General features: G+C 42.9%; 1 protein-coding gene across 2 annotated transcripts; it reads right to left on the bottom strand.

Annotated features, from left to right (window-relative positions):
• Positions 1-39: 39 nt before the first annotated feature.
• Positions 40-23,230, bottom strand: HDDC2 (HD domain containing 2). 2 transcript variants are annotated; one of them, XM_077752706.1, is made up of 6 exons: positions 23,113-23,230; positions 21,180-21,282; positions 15,438-15,506; positions 4,741-4,879; positions 3,859-3,914; positions 297-405 (listed from the first exon to the last, which is right to left on the bottom strand). In XM_077752706.1, the coding sequence occupies exons 1-6, from the start codon at positions 23,169-23,171 to the stop codon at positions 382-384; spliced, it is 450 nt and encodes a 149-aa protein (XP_077608832.1). In that variant the 5' UTR covers positions 23,172-23,230; the 3' UTR covers positions 297-381. The 2 variants fall into 2 exon arrangements, with proteins under 2 accessions (XP_077608823.1, XP_077608832.1); XM_077752697.1 differs by lacking the exon at positions 3,859-3,914 and having other exon boundaries at positions 40-405.

Consider the following 23,230-nt stretch of genomic DNA (forward strand, 5'->3'; position numbering starts at 1 on the left):
GAATAAAGTGATTCAAAATGTCCAATAAATAGTCCAAAGTTTAAGGTTTTAAAAATTTATTTAGTTGGTTCATAAAAAAACTCCCCCCACTACCCACAGGCTTCATCCCTGGCACTTTTAGGACCACATCCTGTTCTGTAGCCTTCTTTTATTATCCAGATTGTATCACGTTTCTTAGTGGAGTCCAGGCAATGGAAAATAAACAGACCTGCATCTGGGGAATCAACAAAGCAACAGTAGCAAAACAACACCATGAAAGGGAAAAATACAATGTCTGTCACAGGAGGGCAGCAACAGACAGGACACATCAGGAGCGGGGCCCACTGGCGGCGGCAGCTATGTTAGCGTTTCTTTCTGCCTCAAGTTCGGAGACAAGTTGGACTATCTCTGGGTGACTGAATTTTCCTGCAGGGCAAGAAGACAGGGAAAGAGATATTGACAAGAGAATACATCAGTTCCTCCAGCTTGCTTCTAGGCTTGTCAGGGGCTGGGTTCTGTGATGGACTCCAACGCAGAAGAAAACAATTCCAGGTCCTGGACAAAGGACCACGTGGAGCTTATGCTCCATCACCCAGGATGCCACCACGCACTAGGGATGAGAGTCGGGCAAAGAACTGCTCATTAGGCAGAGCTACGGGAAGCTTCCTCAGGCAGAGAGCTGGACACAATCTCTACCCACTCTGATACCACAACTGAGGGGAACAAAGAACATACATATAAAAAGACAAGTAGGAAGACCAGAAGGTCTAGGCTGTCTCGGGGTGCAAATGTGTCTCTTGCACACTTCTGCACTAAAACCCACTGTGCTGTGCTGTCTTCCCTGCTCCGAGGCCCTCCCAGATTTCTGCCCTGGGCAGCAACCTGCCTACAAGCTTTCTCAGGTTGAAGGCGGCTGGCATGCGGGATTATTAAACCCAGCACTTCCTCCCTGTTATTTCTTGCCAGTGCCTTTTGTTGTTTACGGTTCATTCCAAATTCGATTCCATCTATTCTCTGTCCTCAACCTCTTCTCTGAATGTTCCCTTTACTTCCTTGCCCTGATTGCCTGGCTTGTCCTGAGGATACGGCTTTCCCTGCAGCCTTGTCACATCATGGATGTCTTTCTCTCACATGTCTCTTGTCACTGAGCCTGGGTCTGCCCTGTACACTCCCGTTGCCTCCAGGCCACCCTCTGCCCCACTGTGTAAAGGTCATGCTGTCAAACTATTACTGCCATTGCACCAAAATGGCTCTTACTGAGGACACACCAATTAGCAACACGTTGCTGAATCTGATGACTACTCCTCCCCTCCTGAAACAGTCTCTTCCCTTGGATTCTGGGATCCCTGATTTTCTCCTCTGAAACCCATCTTTCCTCCACCTTCCCCATTTAAGTGGCAACTCCATTCTTCTATAATTGCTCAGACGAAAGTCCTTGGACTTCTCTCATAAACACCCCTACACAAATTCTGTTGACCTTTATATTCAGAATATATCCAGAATCTGACCATTCCTGGTGTTTTCTATCATTACCAACCTGGCTCAAACCACTATCATTTCTCACAGGCAACAGCCACCAGCTGGTCTCCCTGCTTCCAGCCCAAGTGACTTCCAAAACACAAGTCAGATCACACTCGCCCTGCAGCCCACCTCCACCAAGGGGTCCCCATCCTGCTCAGAGCACAAGCCAACTTCTTATGCTGGTCGGCAGGGCATCAGCCCACTTCTCTGGCCTCAGCTGCCACCCTCTCGTCTCATCCACGCCCACTAGCCAAAATGGCCTCCATACTGTTCCTCAAAACACAAAGTTTCAAAAAGAAGAGAGAAAAAGAGAGCCCTAAGTATTGATTGAATTAGAGAAATAAAAATGTAAATGTTATCAAACTACAGCCTTTAAGTCCCCTTCAAAATCCTAATAAAGGGGGAGTGGCGCCTGGCTGACTCAGTTGGTAGAGCATGAGACTCTTTATCTTGGGGCCATTGAATTCGAGCCCCATGGTGGGGGTACGGTTTACTTTTAAAAAATCCTCATAAGGGTAGCCATGTACATCTTCATCTCTCCCTAACTATACGTAATGTTTTTTTAAGCATTTTTGAGATAAGAAACCACTCATTACATCACTTATTACTTACAATTATTAATTTTTTAATAGATAGTGCCCCAGAATGGAGAGTAACGTGAATTTTAATCTAAACGCAGCTGTGGGCACGTCACCCTCTTTCTCAGCTCATTTCTTCCTCAATAAAATCTGGAGTTTAAGCTAAATAACCCTTCCAGCTCTCACAGTTTTTGATTCTACTAGTAGTCTTATGTTTTGTTTTCTATTTTTCATTGTGAGTGTATCAAAATAGAAGACGATAGTGTTAAAATGCGAAGCACCACATAAACATGACTTGTATTTTAGAGTTACATTACTGGGGACATATGCTATCTTGGAACCCAATCATTGCTTACAACAGGTTGGCAAACCTTTTCTGTAAAGAGTAAGACAGTAGATACTTTAGGCTTTGTGAACTATGTGGTTTCTCGCCAACTACTCAATTCTGCCGCTGTGCTGTAAAACCAGTATAGACAATACATAGAGAACGAGTGTGGCTGTTTCAATAAAACTTTATACAAACCAGCACCAGTCCAACCTGGCCCATGAGCCACAGTTTGCTGACCACTAGTTTACAATGCTACTGTATTCACCGAAGTCAAACATTTCTGAGCACCGTCTAGATCAAAGATAGATGACACAAACCTGGTCTTGGTCCTCACATAGCTTACGATGGGACAGGTTGAGCAATGGGGGGTTTTGGGAAGGAAGAGCCCCAGTAAAGAACATCATTAAGAGAAACACAAGTCACGCCATCACAACATTATGGCAAATGCAGAGTGAGCAAAAAGAAGGAAACACCTAATTCTGACAGGGAGGATTCAGAAAGGAGACCAGGGATATAAGTGACCCCAGACTGCAAAGCTTTCTAGGCCACTTGAAAGTGTCAAGATCTTACTTTTCAGAAAGAGGAAAGCCACAAAAGTTTTAAAAACAAAGATGTGATAATATCTATGTCTGCCAAGGAGGAAAACCCTGAGACGTGCAGGATGAACTAGTGAGCCTGGCTGGCTGAGTGAGGAGGTTATGACACGGTCCGATACAGAAATAACAAGCGCCTTGTCTGAGGCAGAGGTAGCAGGGTTGGAAAAGAGGGAAAGGAAATCGAATCAACCTCATGATGCGAATCATACTGTGCAGCACAGTCTGTGCGCTAGGAAGCCACAAGGGGCCCTGAGAAGTCCCAGAAGGGCAATCTCTAGCAATGGTCTCTGGGGAGATGGAGGCTGAACTGGGCCTAAACAAGCTGGGGGAGAGGTGGAGTCTCACCCCAGGAAGCACCATGAACACCAGCCAGCACTCCCACAGTGTACATAGCTTCCCGAGACACTGAACGTAGTGAAGGCTTATTGCCAGGTATCATTCTAAGCACGTCACATGAACTAACCTACTACATCTTCAAGTAACCCTATAGAGTCGATTCTATAATTATCCTAATTTAAAGACTTGTGTAAGTAATCTCTATACCCAATGTGGGGCTCAACCTTGAGATCAAGAGCTGCACGCTCTACTGAGCCAGCCAGGCACTCCTATAATTACCCTTATTTTTAAAATACCCTTATTTGAAAAAAATTTTTTTAATAAAACAGATTACTTTCATTTCAATGAAATAGTAAAGACAAATGCACATCCTTCACAGTATCACCACTTGAAAAAATAATACAACAAATGTATCGCCTGAAGGTAAAATGAAGTTCAAGACCATGAGGTATCAGTGATTTTCCCCTTTCAAGAAGTCACCAGGATAGGACCCTCCCCAGCTATTAAAACTGCCCAAGACCTTGGTCAGGTTTGTCAGTTGCTCCTGATCATTTGGGTCCATAGCAAACGAAAGATCTGAGAGGGAAAGAGAATGAGCATGAGAGGAAATTACAATGAGGGAACTTTTGGCAACATTAACAAAGCTTACTATACCAAACTCATAATCTAAAAACACCCTACCAAGCCCTGAGGTCTTTGACTGTAGTGGCGCAGTGGTGGGGAGGCAGAGAAGAGATGGCAATGGTCATCCACGTTGACACACAGAAGTAGAAAGGCATGCTCAGAGTTGAATAGCACATCCTTGCGGTTTGTCCAGGATTTCCTGCAAAGTCCTATTACCCTTATTTTTAAAAAGGCCCAAAGGGAGGGTGAATAATTTGCTGGAAGTTCCATGGACTGTATGTGGCAGAACCAGAACAGCTTAAGCTCCCAGGCTTGTGCTATGGACACTATAATGACACTGGTGACTTCAGCTGTCTACGGTTTCCTATTTTTACATCTCTTTTCCTACCTTCATCTTATAGGACTTTACTTCTATAAAGCATTTCAGATTATAATGTACTTTCACATATATTCTCTCTTGAATTTCCAAACCCACCTTTGGCTCAAGTTGGGTCACTTCTGTGCTTTCCATTTTTCTGAGAGGACACAGAGAAGCCAGGAGGCTGCCTGCAGCACATAGGCAGGTGTGGACGTGAACCTGACTTGGTGCTCAGACCCTCCGCAGCAATGCTCATCTGCAACAGGCCGCCTCTGCCCATGAATCCCACTAGCTCCTTTTACGGGCCCCATATGAAAGTGTCAGAAGGTAACAACAGCAGTTTTCACTAATCTGATGTCAGTCACGACACGAGGGGGAAGCCAAACTAAACTGGTGTCTACTGAAAAGAGCACCGAGTACCTGCCGTGGAATCATAGAAGTCCTGCAGCCTCCCCGGGGTGTTCTCAAGCTCTTCATACTCGGATGCCTGAAGAATCATCTCACACTGGTCCAGCTGCTTCACAAATCTGGCTTCTGCACTAGACTGGGTCTCGTACTCCTAAGTGAAGGGACAATTAAAGCAGCATGATGAGAGCTGCAGGACAGGGTCTCCCAGGAAAATTCGGATTCTGGTACTGACATCAGAGCCACATGTAAAAGCACGCTGTGTACTGGCCACCCTTTTCCACCAGGTACAAACCCTTCACGGAGACGCTTCGGCTGTAATTTCACGGCTGACCATCAGCATTCCCTTCAAGAAGGATCTGTGCGTCATGTCACGCATTGTACCAGAGGTCTTGGGAGTCCCCTTCATTCATATTGACACTCCAAGTGTTTCTCTTCCCGTCTGGTACCTTTTCTTCATTTCAAGATCATTATTCTTTAATCCACCTGAGTGGTGGAGGTCTTTTTAACTTCAGGCTAATATTTCATATCATGCCTTTCAAATTATTTTCCTGCCCATTTAAAAAAAAAGGTCAGTTTCTTTTTCCTTTTTAAGTGAACTTCTGGCTTTCTTGTTTAATTTTCGCTGTCCCTTTCCAGTGGAAATCTCTGTCCTTGCTATCCATACAGGGAAGATTCAATTGAGTCCCCCGGGGTTATAACTCCTGAGGATACAGTCGGGGTCTGTGAGTTCTTCGTGCAAGGGTGTGTGTGTGGTACCGGTGACAAGGAGGTGGTGAAGGCAGTGGATGCGGAGCAGATTTTTTTTTTTTTAAACTCTCCTTTCCCTTGGGTCCCTCCCTCCTTAGTGCAAACCTGAACCAAAAAGCTACAGGAGGGCTGCTCCATACAGGATGACATACGCCACACAACCTCACGTCCCAATTAATACGATACAGAATCGTTCTTCTATTAAGATCAAAGTGTTCCCTACTGATTTCCCTGCAAAATTCTCATTTGTAATTCCACCCGAGATGTGTTTGGATAATGAACCTGTCATGCTTTCTTGGCAGGGTGATGTGAGGTGAATCACTTAAGATTTCTCAGTTTTTATTAGATGTCTTATTATAAAGGGCAGCTATTTGGATTTTGATAGAGCTGAAAATTGTAGAGGGAAAAACCATTTTAATATGAAACCAAATATATGTTGTTTTATTTCAAAAGCACTTAAAATAATTGTGTTTACTTAATGTTTATCCACATTTACAATTATATATTTATATTTAATAAACTCAAGTTCATTATTTAATGAAAAAGAACTGGAATATACTCTAAGTATAGCAGTCCAGGAATTTTTTTCTATTGAAAGTGAGGGGGAAAAAAAAAGATTTCAAGACCACTAGGAAATACTGTATAACAAATTCTGCTGAAATTCCATTTCTTTTAAAAATATAAATTGTTTAGTTTTTTGGTCAAAAAACAATGGTACAACCATTTCTCAATTTCACTTTCCAACAAGGAGGCAAAAATAAGAACAGTGTGGGCAACTAAGCTCTAGAAGTAAGAGTATAAGGCATCTTTGGGAAGTGACTGCAAGTGCTTTCTCACAGCAGGATGCAGAATGAATTGCAGGAGGAAGAGAAGAGAGAAGAATCTGAAGGAGGAGGAAGGGTCAACTTGTGGTTTGTGAGAAGTGGTTTCAGCTTACCCAGCAGCTACTGGACATCACAGAAAGGTTTCAGGCCAGAAGGGTCATGACCAAATTTGCATTTTAGAAAGATCATTCTACCTTCGGTGTGGAAAACGGCTAGATGGGAAGCAGAGAAATCAGGCTCTGAGACTCTGTAGCCCCAGCAGAGAAGCTCGGAGAATTTCGTCTGGCTTAATCTCTGGCAATGAAGACGGGCCAAGTGTGCAGATTTGAGAAACGCTAAGGATGAAGAAGGGAACCAAAATGTGAACGTGAGCGAAAGGCAGAGCTGAGAATGGCTTCCTAGTTTCTGGCATGGGCAACTCAAGAGGGAGCAAAAGAGAAGAAACAGACCCAAAAGACTGACAGAACAAAGAAGCAGCAAAACCTAGGTTCTTTAGGATTTAAGAACAGCATTTACAACAAAACTAAGGGACACAGCATTGCCAGGAATCACAAAATATGCCTAAGTGGGGAGACAAATCGCCCGCAGCCATAGCGCTCGAGCAACAGGGCATCTGGTGGAGCTGAGAGCTGCAGAAGCTCAGGACAGCCAACAGGTGTGCTCCAGCAGCACCTGACCCAAGCCCAGCCCCGGTGGACTCACCGGTCTGACCTCCTGGGGCTCCTCCAGGACACAGGCCCACATTAAAAGAAGCTGCGGGGAGTGGAATTAAAACTGAGTGAGGTAAAATGGGGCCACGTGGGTGGCTCAGTCAGTTAAGCATCTGACTCTTGATTTTGGCTCAGGGCATGATCTCATGGTTCGTGAGTTCGGGCTCTGTGGGGACAGTACAGAGGGTGCTTGGGATTCTCTCTCTGCCCCTCTCCCACTCATGCAGGGCGGGGGTCTCCCTTTCTCTCTCTCTCTCTCTCAAAATAAATAAACTTAAAAAGATAATACAATTGAGTTGGGTAAGGATAACAAGATGAAGAAAAGAAAAAGTCCAGATAAAAGTGGGGAAAGAGCAAAAGCCAGGGAATATCTGAACGTAAGCCATCGTACATTTTAACATCACATTAAAAAACAAACCAAAACAGAAGAGGAAGCTCTGTGAAGTTAAAAAAAAAAAAAAAGTTGTCTGAACAAAGTTCCTTCCAAAAGTTCAGGAAAATGAAGTGCATATCAAAATGGGCAACATAAAACACAGAGATCAAATCCCCTACAAGGCTACCAGAAGATAAAGAGAACAAGGAGCAAAATGACGTCTCTACAGAAAATTCACATCAGAAAGACATTTTTCATTTTTTTAAAGGATCAAATCTATAAGAAACTACTTCAAAAAGAATTAAAAGATGCTCAGGAAATGGTAAGACATGAAAGAACCACGTTAAAAAAAAAAACTGGAGATAGAGATAAAAGAAAAAGTCATTTTCTCAGCGAAGGCTAAGCAAATAGGAACACTGGGATATTAAAACATGATAAATAATGCCTTAAAGAAACAGAAATTGAAAAGGAAGCTAGACTTAAAAGTCAAAAAGAAATGAAGATGATGTAAAGGGTCTGAGAGAAGGTGACAAATACAAAAGGCAGTCAAAGAAGAACCAACAGACAGATACGTAGGAGTCTTGAGGGGAAAAAAGAAAACCAAAGTAAAAGAAAATATATACTCAAAAAACTTTTCTTGAAATGAAAAACCCACACCAAGTAGCTAAGGATATTAACCCAGAAGGACCAACACCAAAGCACATTCTAATGAAATACCATATATATTTTAAAAAATCGTTTGGACACCTATGCAAACAAAGCACCTGACATATAAAGAAAAGAAAATTATTATCCGACTGTGACAACAATGCTTTATGACCAAAGAGAAAGGGGGTAATGTATTTAAGGTATTCAAGGAAAGAAAGTGGGAATCAAGGAGTTTTTATATCAAGTGAAACTGACCTTTCAGAGTAAAGAACACAGAGGAACTATTAAAAATGGGCAAGATTTAGAGAATATTGTTCCTATGAGTCCTTCTTGGAGAACTTACAAGAGAACAAGTTTTAGACAGATAAAATGACCAGGAGAAACTGACATAAGGCCTGGAGGTGAGCATCAGCAGGGACTCCTAGAATATCTTTTTTTTTTTTTCTTTTTAAAGCAGGTTCCACGCTGCTCATGGAGCCCAACACGAGGCTCCAACTCACCACCCTGACATCAAGACCTGAGCTGTGATCAAGAGTCAGATGCTTAACCGACTGAGCCACCCAGGTGTCCCAGAACTAAGATTAAATAAGGGGTGAGAGACAGTATGTAATGGCTGAATGTTTTGACAGTCTGCCTAGAATACAACTATAAAAAAAAATACAGAGAAAATAGAGATGGCAGAGGCAAAACAATTTTTTAAACTGTTTTCAATAATCAGAATTGATGATGTGGGACATACAATTGTTATTCTGAGACAGGTAAATGCGTAGAGAACGATAAAGCCTATTTAATCAGGGGTCCTTGTGTGGAAGAAAGACAGGATTATACAGAAGAAGTTAAGACATAACATAAAAGAAGTTAAGTGAAAACTGTACAGCACTATATTGAATTGAGAACATCACCAGGAACTCAGGAGGCATACACACATACATAGCCTAGTCCCATCCATTAAAACACATGAACACTAACCAACTCAGTAGCAGGAAGCACCCCAGGGCACATATTGTGGTCTTGAAATAACATAGCCTAATTAAACAAAAGGAAACAAAACATCGCCTCTGACAAAGTCAGCTGAAGAAGGGGGAACACCTGAAGAAACTCAGAAAAAGCCAGAAAGGTACAAAGAACATCAGGAGGGAGCAATGTCACAGACCTTAGGGATGAGAGGCAACATCTTCCACGTAGCCAAGGTGTCAGGCAGTACAGGGGCAGAGCAGGGCTTGCAGACAGAGCCACACAGGGGCAGTGTGTGGCCGCGGCAAGAGTGGTACCTGGTGGGGCTGAATCACGCTGGCGGGCTGTTGGGGGCCAGAGGCAGGGAGTGGAGACCAGGCCCTACCTATTTGGTGGTAAAAGGAAGTAGGGAGATGTGGTATCCAGGGAAGTTTATTTCAAAATACGACGTGTAAACATTATTCACAAGGCTTACAAAAACCTGAGGAAGTTCCCATCTGGAAACTTCTATGTTCTCACTGAAGAAGGCAAGATTATTTGCTGTTAAGTTGGGAGAGAAGTGGCAAAGCAGATGGGCGAAGAGAGGGATGGAAAGCTCATGTGGGGTCAGAGACAGAGAGACTGTCTGGTGCCACCGAGGAGGTCCTGCAGCCCTGAGGCTCAGCAGAGCCTGGAGACCTAGATGGGTAGTGAGTGATTCCAGTCCCTAAGGCAGAGCACGGGACGGGAGCATCCTTGCATCAGCACTCTGCGGCCTCCAGGGAGGACTGGAGAAGACAAATGACCAAAATGACTCAGACTGGGGTTCTGTGGGGCAACAGAAGAACAAGGAGTTAAGCAGGAAAGAGATACAACTCTAGGTCGGGAAAGGGAAGAGAAAGGGATGAAAGGAGAGGGAGGCCGAAGTCTCCTCCCTCTTCCTTGGGGTGGGTTTAGCAGGGCTGAAGTGTTACATGAGGTCTCTCTCTTGCACGTTGCACTCCCTACCTTCTAGCGACTCCGCCCGGGACCCAGCACCCTCATGTTGCTCTGCAACAAACTCCCCAATAAAATACTGCACCTGAACTACAAAGTATCCTTTGTAGGGAGACTGTTTAAACGGTACCCATTAGCCTGCTGTGTCTCCAACTGATTGGACTTCGGGCAACGTGGAGAGAAAATTCGGGGTGGGACACAACCCCAGGGCAGGCAGGCATGCCAGGCGCTCTGCATGAGGGGCAGCTCCTGCTATGCCCTAGGGTTCACAGGGACACTTCTTTAAGGGGAAAGGCAGGTGGTGGGGTGCACTTCTTTCAGTGATGCTTTGAGAAAAATGAAAATGTCTGATCTTCACTTACTGAAATTTGGTTTCACACTTCTATGGCAGAGATAAATTATAATCAAGGATGCTCAATTGCATTAAATAGATGTGACCCTCTGGACTCATGGCTATTTATAGTGGTGAACAGCTATGATTAACATTTCAGAAATTAATCAACTGGCATTTTCTTTTTTAATTAAAAAATTTTTTTAATGTTTAATTTCTTTTTGAGAGATGGAGCGTGGGTGGGGGGGGAGATTGAGGGGGTAGAGACAGAGGGAGACACAGAATCCAAACCAGGTTCCAGGCTCTGAGATGTCAGCACAGAGGCCAATGCAGGGCTCGAACCCATGAACCATGAGATCATGACCTGAGCTGGTCTGAGCTAGTCTGACACTTAACTGACTGAGCCACCCAGGTGCCCCTCAACTGGCATTTTCTATGTAACTGTACTATTCTAAGTTCCCTGGGTACAGAATGACCACACCTTCTTAAACCCAAATCAGAACATATGGAATGGAGACAGAAGATAGAGCTTACTGTGTGTCGGGCAATATTCCAAGCACTTTACATAGAGTAATTAATTTGATCACCATACAACCCTATAAGATAGGCATACTATTATTGCTATTGCCATTTTATAAATGAGGATATTGAGGCACACAGAGATTCAACAAGTTGCCCAAGATCACACTGCTAGTAAACAGGGCACCTGAACCCTGAAATTGGATATCGAAGTCCATGTACTAACACTGGACATGAATTATAAAAATGCTTAAGTTAATATGAGATCCTATATCTGGGTTGAATACTGTTCCCCAGAAATTCATGTCTACCTGGAACTTGCAAATGTGACCTTATATGGAAATAAGGTCTTTGCAGATGTAATCAAATTAAGATGAAGTCACACTGGATTGGGATGGACCTAGCCCAATGGCTGGTATCCTTACAAGAAGAAGAAAATTTGGGCACAGATAACAGATGCAGGGAGAACACCACCTGACTATGGAGGCTTACATTGGAGTGATGTGTCCATAAGACAAGGGATGCCAAAACTCGAAGCAGCGTCCATCAGAAGCCAGGCAGAGGCAAGAAAGGATCCTCCCCGGAAGCCTTCAGAGCACGGCCCTGCCAATACCTTGATTTTGGACTTCCAGCCTCCAGAACCATGAGACAATACATTTCTGTTGTTTAAAGTCATCCAAATTTTTGGCCATTTGTTACAGCAGCCCTAGGGTAGTAAGAGAGTCTCTTACTACCAGTAAGTAACTGACATAGTGTCTTAAATACAACAGAACTACAAATGCTTGTTCAAACAACCACTGTGCTGCATCATGACATAAAGACAATGCTGAACTACGCTTTGTCACCCACTAGCTAAGAGACTCTGGGCAAGGTACTGCTCCTTAGCCCTGTCTTCTTATATGTAAAATAAAGGACTAGGACATGGATTTTCTTCCAGTTTTAAATTTATAAAATTCCTACAGGTAAAGAGTCATAGAGATAGGATACAGAAATAATTTTAAAATAAGAATATGGTAAAGTAGCCGCTACATAGTACCAAAGGTCTCAGAGAATGAGGAAAAAGGCAGATACAAAGAAAGAGAGAGAGAGAGAGAGAGAAGGAATGAATTAGTTTTCTAGGGCTACTATAAAAAGAATCACAAACTGGGGTTTAGGTAACAGAAATTTATGGTCTCATAACTCTGGAGCTAGAAGCTGGAAATCAAGCCGTCAGCAGGACTGGTTCCTTCAGAGGGCCATGAGGGAGGATTCACTCCAGGCCCTTCTCCTCGGCTTAGAGATGGTCTCTCTCATGTTCACATCACGCTTCCCCAATACGCATCTTTGTGTCCAAGTTCCCCTTTGTGTAAGGATACCAGTCAGGCTGCACCAAGACCCACCCAAATAACCCCACTTTAACTTGATTACCTCTGTAAAAATCCCATCTCCAAAAACACTTTTTAAATCCTATCTCAAGAAAAAAAAATTCTCCATAGCCATCACTTCCTCTTTGAAGAACACCTGAAATGATATAATTATATTTCGACATGAACAATAAAAATTTGAAATACAATTATAAAAAAAGACCTCCTTCACAGTATCATTAAAAGGCCCTATCAATTCATCCAACAAATATTCAAATATTCCTTGGCCACCATGTGTTTTATATTTTACTAGGCAATGAGAATAAACTATTGAATGGAGAAGAAAAGAAATCCTATCTCAAAATAAGGTCTTATTCAGAGGTACATCTGAATTTTAGAGGGACACAATTCAATACACATCAGAAAGAGAAGAGGGAAGAGGAATATCTTCTTCTGACGTAATCGCCTAGAGCTAGACCTTTTTTGTCAGAAGATCCTGTGGGCTGTGAGGAAACATGTGTTGTGTACAGAAGTTGTATTCTAGTTGTATTCTAGTTCCTGAAATACAGGCTTTAATAGGCATGGTATGGGAAGAAATAGTCGAAGAAATTAGGAACAATTCTAATGTCTAAAACTCTCTTTACAGAATAATACTAGATACTAGGAAAGTACATTTTCCTGCTTGGTTTTCATGATATTTAAATCAAGTTAAATACACATGTGTCCCCCACCATCAGCACACACATACACACTCGCCCTCTTGCACGAAGAATAAACACTAAGGTTTAAATATATGTGCCCAGTCTGTACCGCAGGGGCCCCTCTTGACCTGAAGCAGCTACTTCATTCACAGGAGTGTATGAATTGGTTAAGGAAAGTTTAAGAGCCATGAATAATATTCTCTATAAATAAATTTCCAATTCTGTCTGAAAAATGTGTTGCTTATTTATATGGTCCTCATTTCCCCAACTCTGGCCCTTAATGGAAAAATGAGCCCAGCCCTTTCATAGCATGCAAAGATGGGGTTCATGTCGGAAAGTAAGAAAGTACACAATGTTCTTCCTTCACGTCCGTCATCAACCTCCCACAGTATCACCAACAAAGTAACTGAATCCCATGCTGTCTTCTTTTAAGCTGTCGGCCGTGCTAGCCAGAGAGGAGGACTGTCACATTCCAAGGTGGCCACTGTGTGCCTGTCCTGGGACCTTCTTTAACGAGCTTGACTAATTCAACCATTGACTTTTATGAGATCATAAAACTGTCACCTATTTGGGGGTTATCTAGTCCTTCAATGTTTTGTATTTTATATTTTTCCAAACCCAAAGTCTTCCTGTGATGTTTTCATTTGGATCCTACTTAATTAAAGGAAATTTTCCAGTAAATGTAATTTTTGTAATTAAAGTAAATTTTGCAGTAAACTTTAGCCAGTCACTGATGGCTGAGAAAATAATTTAACAGATATTGCCACTGTGTTTACAGTAATTAGGAGGCACAAGGGTACCAATTCTTATAAAAAGTTTTTAAGTTATAGGAGTCTTTCCTTTGTAGAGACAATACATGGGATGAGTTTCATCAGCTCAAGGGCCTTTTTTTTTTCTTCTTTCCCTTCTCGATGTATGAAATGCAACCCAACTCTATTCCATCATTTCTCAATTCACAGTGTTCCAGAAGTTCACTTGAAAGTACCTACTCTGGCACAAGGGACCCTTTCCTGAAGAAACCCTGTTACATCCAGTAACGGATACCACCTGAGCCAGGCTCCGGCTACATACCACGCATATTTTGCCAGATTTAATTTTCACAATTACTTGGCAAGGTAGGCATTAATGGCCACAATCTTTCACCTTAAATCGTGAGGACAAAACTTTCAGTTTTCAGCACATTTTTAACTTAGAAAACACTATGGTATGTATGGGACTTATTATAGAAAACCTGTAGTGGGGTCTAGGGCAGACTCAGCTGCTAAACAGATGGATATTTCTACATCAAAGGGTAATTAATTTTCACTCAAGGGGAAATGAGTGGGGACTCTAAACAGCCTTCTGTTGATTCAGGTAAATTTTGCTGTATGAGGTCAAGTTAGGTCAGGTTTTTTAAAAACAGGCTCTCTGAACTTTGTAGATTTCCTAACGGAGGGTAAGGGCACGTGGAGCTGTATTATTCTCATGTTCGAGGAGAAACAAGCCAACTAAAACCAAGTAACTGACCCAAGGGAGGTGGGATTCAAATCCAGGTCTCTGGCGGCCAGCCCTGCTCTCTGCATCAGAGTGTACTGCCTCACAAGGGAAGGATGCTCATTTCAGCCCATAATCCAGCCAGACCACAGAAATGACATCATACTACAGGATCAGACCACTGAGGAAAATGGCATTTGCAGGATAACACATCTACTCAGGGTTAAACCCGGTCACTTCCCAATAGGACCCCCAGTCTTCCCAAGTCAAAGGAAGACCTGACCCAGCACGCTAGGCAGTGGGAAGCGAAGTCTGCCAGCTCTGAGGCTCCAGGGAGAGCAAGGTAGGGTGGGGGCCTGTGGTTGTAAAAGGTGGAAGATCGGCCTCTGAAGGTGGCAGGGGGAGGAGGGCTTGGGAGGAGGGCGTCTAGGGGCTCAAGCAAGGAAGGGCCAGTGTGGACTGAGGGAAGTGAGTGAGAAACTGCAATAGGCAACGGTTTGTTTGCTGCTGTTTTCACAAATGAAAACCAGCACTAGGAGGGGGAGCAATGGGAGCACAAAGGCTTTCTTTGCGCTCTCCACTCTTCCTGCCCTTTCCCTCCAGACGTCCTGCCTCCCACCTGGAAGGGGGTGAGCACCAGCAGGGCCCCTGTTCTGTACCGGGCATCAGGGCAACACTTCACTTTGACCTCACTCAGCCCCAAACAACCCTTCATGGCTTCACAGGTGGCAACAGACTCAGGGAGGGGAATACGCCCAAGGACAGGGGCAGGAGGTGGTGAAGGCCCACATTCTTTTTAAGGACCAGAAATGGGTGGGCAGGTGCAGGCTGGCAGGGTGGGGAGTGAGAACAATGCAAGAGGAAATCCAGGGGCTGAGTCAAGATCTGCACCAGGCATTATGGTCTCCCCAGGGGAAAGGGGGAGATTGGAGGGAAGAAAAATTTCTATTAGCCATGAGAAATCCTTGCGGCAGCCAGGAGGTGAGAAATAGACCCAAACAAGACAATAGTAAGTTAGAGACAGCTCATTAAGATAATCCAAGACAACTAAAACATTGATGATCCATATAAACTCAATCACAGTAAAAAGCAACTCATCACATATACTTACTTCCCAAAGTTCATAAAGTTCCTTTCTGAGATCTTCTGAAAGGAGCTGTGTTAGCTGCTTCATAGCTTCCTGAAATACCAAACCATTATTTTACTCATGATCACATTTATCTAATTAACAACTCAACTACAAAAGCCAAATAGTAGGCTCAAACTCTTACAAACAGCTCCTCAAAGGATGTCCAAATGTTGGACGATATTTATAGATTACAAGAGGGCAGTTGTATACTTTAAAGAAATGTGTATTTATTCACATGGGGTTCAGTGAGCACTTATTTTGTGGCCTGAAGCAGACCAGACACCAAAAAAAAAGAAAAAGAAAGAAAGAAAAGACAACAAGGAGGGTGTGAGATGATAACAGAGATATCAGAAGTGAGGCCAAGGTTTTACCTCTTGTGGACGAATCACAAGATGCCCACATAAATTTCAATCATAAGCATACTGGAGTTCAAAGGAAACTTGAGAACAAGAACAGGAAAGTAACACTGAATAATAAAGCTCAAAGAAATTGTGTATTATTATATTCATTTCCCACTGCTAATATTTTTGTTGCATAACATAAAGCACTATACAAACGGGCACTTATTGTCATTAACATAAAGGAAACGACACGATAGTATTTTGTAGGGTCACAGATGCACAGGTCATAGCCACACCATCCATGTAGTATCTGAGCCATCTGACAGCATCACTGATCACTTCTTGCCCTCCCTTCATACACATGTCCAGGGCTGGGACTCCAGCTCCTCCAGAGGCTGCCCAAATGTCCAGCAGGCCTGACCTCACCCCTCACAAACATAGCATCCAATAGGTGGGCAGTGACCCAGCTAGGCCAGAATCACTGTGGCCACAGTGACCAGTCCAAGAGAAGGTCATGTACCCCAAACCAGCCACTTGAGGGACATCTGCACGACCTGTCCAGCAGAGGCTAGGAGGGAGAAGCACGGGTACCAGCCAGGGAGAGCCCAAACCAGAGATGAGAGAATGAGACAGCAGAGGGTGTTCTGTACCTCTTCCTATTCTCTGAGGTCCCAGGAGCCACCCTTGTTCCTTCCTCCTCCATTTCTGTGTTGCTCCAGTGTCTCTCTAAAATATCGTATCTTGGGGTGCCTGGGTGAGGTCAGCTCAGTGAGACGACCAGCCGACTCTTGATATGGGCTCGGGTCATGATCCCAAGGTCATGGGATCGAGCCCTGCGTTGGGCTCCATGCTGAGCATGACGCCCACTTTAAGATTCTCTCTCTCTGCCCCCTCCTCCACTCATGCTCTCTCAAAAATTAAAAAATTAAAAAAATATATCACATGTTGGGGGCATGAGGTCTGCAACTTACTCTCAAATGGCTTCAGATCCCTTCACCATCCTCATCCTACACCTCTTAATCCGCTTCAGTTCTTCTACCCGGAGGTGAGGCTCCTTGGCAAAGTGGTTATAGAACAGTGGCAAAGGCCCCATATAAAATCAAATAGTGAGGTGGGGAAAAGCAATAAAAATAAAAATGTACATTTATCACTGGGAGGAAGAAAACTGTTACAGAACACAACGACTGGCAGAGTGAACTGCGTTTGTGTCAACAGCATGATCTCTAAGTAACACCACCATCTTGAACGGCTTGTAGCACCATACAGGACAGGCCTCAGCGGTATCAAATTTACGGTACCGTGTGTCTGCATTCTCGCTTGTTTCTTTTTCATAAACTGCAGCAAAATGCTTGAAAAACCTTTGCATTTTCAAAAATTAAAGGCATCTGTATAAATAGACTGCCTTTGTCTACACTATTCCAAAACCACACATTTGTCCGTTGCCTTTGTTTGAAAAGAATGAAGTAAATAATATGTATTTACAGGTATATAAACATCTAAACTTTTGGATTATTTTATTCCCTTTATGGTAATGCACCCAGCACTGAACATAGTGCCTGAGGTGTGGTCTAAGAGAGAATGGGGCCGGCACCTCCATCATGCTAGAGACTGTATTTCTACAAAGGCAGCCTGAGACCAAATCAGCTTTTTGATGATCACATCTAATAAACTTCCAGTTGATTAAAATTACTCTGTCCTTTAAAAAACAAAACAGATAATAATATGCTGTTGCTCTCTTCTTGAAATCGAGAGGTTTTCTGGATCTAAAATTCATTGATATCCTCTGTTATTATATAATCAGGCTGTATTTCGAGACCTTTTGGGTAATCAATATTCCTTGTTCACAACGTATGTCAAAGAATAGTGCCTACCTTTTCAGTTTGTTTATTTTTTAAATGTTTTATTTATTTCTGAGAGAGAGAGACAGCGTGAGCAGGGGAGGGTCAGAGAGAGAGAAAGAGAGATACAGAATCCGAAGCAGGCTCCAGGCTCTGAGCTAGCTGTCAGCACAGAGCCTGACGCTGGGCTCGAACCCACAAACCGCGAGATCATGACCTGACCCAAAGTCGGACGCTTAACTGACTGAGCCACCCAGGCATCCCAGTGACTACCTTTTTAAATGAACCCTCTGAAAACAACTTCACTAAACTTGAAGGGTGCACAGCTGCGTATGCCAGACTTTCCCTCCTGGTGGTGGGCTCTGCCACCTCCACTTCTATACTGAGTTTTGCCTTGTTCACAGACAGATTTAGACTGATAATTTTCCTTTTTAATTTTTTTTTCATTTTTCTTAATGTTTATTTATTTTTGAGAGAGAGAGACAGAGCACAAGTGAAGGGGAAGAGAGAGAGGAAGACATAGAATCCAAAGCAGGCTCCAGGCTGAGCTGTCAGCACAGAGCCCAACATGGGGGCTCGAACTCCCAAGCTAGGAGATGATGACCTGAGCTGAAGTCAGACACAACCAACTGAGCCACCCAGGCGCCTCTAGAGTGATATTTGTTCTAATTTGACACACTTCTTCCTGTGAGTAAAGCATGTCAAAAGAATTTGCCTGAAGTCCTGAGCTGAATAAGTTTCTAGCAAATGTCTAGGTCAGTTTTGTGACCAGTATCTAGAAAGCATTATGCATCTTCACACATCACTGGTAAGGAACAGTGTAAGAGTTCACTGCAAACTACAGATTCAAACAGGGTTTGAAACCTGACTCACCCATTACTGTCAGTGGAACCCTGAGGTTAAAGGTTATTCATCGCTTTGCCCTTCAGGTTTCTCATCTACAGAATGGGGGTTAACAATGGCATCTACCTGAACGGGCTGATGTGAGGGTTAGGAAGGGAGTATGTGTAAAGCTTCCAGTATCTGGCACATAATAAGCACTCTATGAAACGTTCACTGTATTTTTCAGTTTCACTATTTTGCCATGTTCATTCCCATAATAAAGTTTGGTTCTTCCGCTTTTAACGTCTTGGTTCTTAAGCAACTTTTATCAACTTTAACCCTAGAAGATACATACATACCAAGATTCTGCCTTCTCACTTAATGTTTTTCTCTTGGCAAAAGAACATAACCTGCTACTGCTGTACTCCAGGCTCAATTTCCATCTCACTGCTTCCCAATGATCCTTACCAGGCATCAGTCACCAACTGAGGTTATGATATAAAGTCTGTTTTATCTTGTTTAGGAAGGGGATCAGACAGCAAGTATTGCTTTTGGCCCTAAATTTTCTCCTCCATGCCTTCATTTTCCTTTTCATCTTAAAACCTACTCTCCCTCAAGGCAATCGGACTTCCAAGTTTATCAAATATGTTCCTCCCTCCTACTTCAGTGTAAGCCTTCCTGATCCAGTTAGCTAGCCTCTGGGCGGATGCTGCTGCCTGGTTCTCATTATGTGCATTCCACCTTGAGCCAAGAAACTCGCATTTAATTATCTTAATGCATGGTTCAGACATCCAAATCTTGTTCATAAACACCATCTGCATAAAGAATTGTTCACCTTCCAGATCTCTCTGTTCCCAAATCCTAACCAGCCGCAGGAAGAGGCAATGGAATATCAGCACTCTTCCAAACCTTTGGTTTCTTGTCCAAGAACTTGCGGTTGTTCAAGATGCTTTCCCTTTCCCTTCTGAATATGGCACTGAGTCTCCCAGGGAACACAGGAGAGGCAGCAGCCAGGAAGCACCACAAGGCCGGAAAATTCTCATCACTGCCAGGACAGGACACCCAGGAAGGCAGCAGCACTGACTGTCCACGTCCCTACTAGGCCCCTCCACGAGGTGTCACTGGCCGGGCCTCCCTCCCGTCAAGACAGTAGCAGGTTTTCTCTCATCTTCAGAGGCTGGAGAGCCTCCTATGGGCTCTTTTTTTGCTCCTCTGTGGAGGAAGCTCAAATTCATCATGTATCTTCATGGGGACAGTTTGTCTTTTCTCCTTGCTCTGTGTCACTACAGTCTCTGATGACCCTCTGGTACTTCAATATACCATTTCTCCTCCACAATGTCCACATTCATCCTTGACTAAAACTACCGTACATCCTGAAATCAGCTGCATAATTAGGGAGCTTTTCCCCCATCCCCTTTCCTTTATGTCATTACTCAACATGCCCTGGTTCAGGGCTAATTCCTCTCTGCCACTCCATCTCTTGAACTAATTCGTTTCTTTTTTTAATTAATTCTGCCAATCAATCTAGGAATTCTTTATTCCCAACAGTCTCGACTCCTACAGAGAAACATTTCTCAGCTTCCTCCCTTTTTCACAAACTGTCATGGTGCTGAAGCTGTATTCTGGATCTGCACTTTGGCAGGAAGAAAACACCCTTACATGATTTCCCTTGTTCCCATAATGTCAGAACTCCTAAACTGGGATTCCTTGTGGATCTTCTTGTCTCTGGAGAGATAAAAATACTTTTTGCTACTGAACTCCAGTCTCCCTCACCTCTGAGAACAGCTATTCAAGCCACCTACCCTGTTAAGCCATGGTGATGGAAGGATCCATCCACTTAGGAATTTATTACCAAACTCCTATGATAAAAGTAGTTTGCAATAATCCCTGAGTGGAGAACCAACTATGCAACATAAAAACAAAAACAAAATCAAAAACAAAATTCCTGGATCTTCCAAACTCTGCCTCAAATATGTGTCCCTCCTTGGCCTTGGACTCTGGATTTAGAGCCCATATTGACACAGATTTAGTATTTTATAGATGTTCATTACTTACTATTACAAATATTTTTCTTTACTTGTAACCAATAAATTAAAATACTAATGGAAAATTCACTGATTATTAGAATATTGATTATATTTGTGATTCACAGAACTTTCCTCTAAAGAGCTTAACCAGCATGGAGAATCCCTTCAAGATCTAGCCATTGTTCTAATGAAAGCCATACCATCTCTGTCCACATACTAGTGAGAACAGAAACCAACAGCTTCCTGTCCCTGTGTTAAAACAAGTCTCGGAGCAACATACTTTCCCAATCTCGTGTTAAACAAGGTTGAGAACACCCAAAATCCAACGTGCTGCTTACTCCACGAAACCCTTGCATCTGGAAGATAAGACCATAAACCACCCAACATAGAATAAGCATCCACAGCTTCCTCCTCAAGACTTTAAGACTTTGCATCTCAGTCCGGCCAATCCAAGGCTGTTTTGCCCTAAACCCTGTGCCATCTAACTAGCTGTCCATCTCATATGATCCACCTAAGCATCCTCCAGCCCAGGCCCTAAAACTTGACAAATATCCTCTCCTGACTTCCCCTTCCGGAGACACCACTAAAACTCTGCCCAGGTGCTCTCCCTTACTGCAGCAGGTCTAATCAACTTAGTTTTGCTTCAGCAACAGGCTTGTCTGGTGGTCTCTTGTGGAGTTAACAGTCAACACTGACCTCTTCTCGCCTATGTTTTTCTTCTTTGGGGATGTTATCTGCTGGTGCTATGTCCCCAACGATGCATTCTGCCATATCGTGAACCAGGGCTAGACGGATACATCTGACCAGGCAAGAAATGGTGAATAATTATACAAAATTAGATTCACTACAGGTTCCTTCTCTATACTATTTTGAAGTTGCATATTTTTTTTTCTCCACCCTTCACGGCATTTTAATGCAGTATTTTCTAAAGTAATTATATTCTACCAGCCCACAAGAGTTCTGATTCAAAACTGCTAGTTAATATTTATTCAACACAATAATACATGAATGCAGGGCAAACCGTTAACACGAATTTTTTTTTAAATGGCTGGTTTTTCAAATTTTGCTTTCAAAGGTTGGTAACTTCAGAATACCAAGCCATGAGGAGATGATCTGGTTATAGCATCTACTTACTGATACAAAATTCAGAAACAATCATCTCCCTAATATACTAGTTAGATATCAAAATAAGGCTCTTTATAGAGAAATGGGTGGAGTTGGACAGATCTAGGTTCAAATCCAGAAACCATTTATGGAGCTGTGTGACCTTTGCCAAGTTACTTAATTTCTTTTAATGTTCAGTTCTGTCAGCCTTCATTTTTTCATCTGTAAAAAAGGAATGATACATCATAAGGTTGGTATAAAAACTAAATTTGATAACTTATGTTCCTGGCACATGTTGATCATTAAGCAAGTGGATAAATGATAATGATTAGTGATGAGGATAATCACTGTCAAAATAATGAAGGCTTAATGATGTAAATGCCCCAGAGGGCCATCCGTTTCACGTGCCCACTATCTCCAAGGAGGCATAAGGCCTAATCCTCCTCAGGGGTGTCCCATCCACAGTCTCTCTCTCTGTCATCCAGTTCAAATCTCAGACTACACTTAGATTTATCTCTATTCAACACTATATTCATCTTGTACTTTTTGCCAAAATTCCCACTTAGACACGATCTACAGAATAATAGAGCTAATGAACCCCCTCTAATGAACCTTTGCTAGAATCAAGGTGATTTACTTATTGTTTCCAAAATATACCTTTACTTTTGTACCATCAGAGCTTTGGTTGTTAAGCCGATCTCTCTGCACACTGTGCCTTCCATTCCTCTACCTCATCAACTCTTCAGCGCTCACCTCAGACTCCACTCTCTCCGTTAAGATCACCCAAGAACACATGATCTCTTCTGTTAGAATAACTTGCTAGTTTTTTCTTAAACTCTGTATTTATTTTATTTTTAAAGTAATCCCTATACCCAATGTGGGGCTCAAACTCATGACCCCAAGATCAAGAGTCACAGGCTCTACTGACTGAGCCAGCAGCGCCAACCTTGCTAATTTCTGAACATAACTTATTTTGTTATTTTTATAGAAGCCAGTTGGGACCAGTCTAATTCATGGGACACTTGTTTTACTGTCTTATATTGCTAGGAAACTCTGTCCTGTGTTCAAAAAGCATTTTAAAACATTTGTTGACTGACTGAAGGAGAGGCTATCTCTTTCTCAACTACATCCTGCACATTGCCTCCCTAAAAAGTCACCTCACCAACAGGTGCTAGAATTTATGAAAGGGGCTAGATTAAAGCACACGGTGAACTAATGCAATGATAGGATTTTAGACATACCACACTCACCCTCAAGCCCTAGAAATTCTAATATCACACTTTTGTTTTCTTGAGACCAAGGTAGGCTCTATCACTTGCCAGGGAAAACCCAGAATGCAGTTTACAACTGAAGCAATCAACACACATAATTCCCCTTCCTACATCCTGAATCTGGACGGTTTGTCCCAAATAATGTATCTTGACAGATACACTAACATGCAAGAATCAGACACAGGCCTCAAGTTAAGTGGTACATACCCACAGCCCAGAGATCCTGACAAGCATCACCGTTCACATCAGCTTACCGGTCTTTGTTAAGATGCTCATCTTTGGTCACCAGAGACATTATTGCCATTCTGTACATGTGATCTGATACACTCTCTGGACTCTGAACATTTCTGTACACCCAGCCAGTCCTTGGGA

This window comes from Crocuta crocuta, unplaced genomic scaffold (assembly GCF_008692635.1).
Source record: "Crocuta crocuta isolate KB4526 unplaced genomic scaffold, BGI_CrCroc_1.0 scaffold230, whole genome shotgun sequence".
NCBI lineage: Eukaryota > Metazoa > Chordata > Mammalia > Carnivora > Hyaenidae > Crocuta > Crocuta crocuta.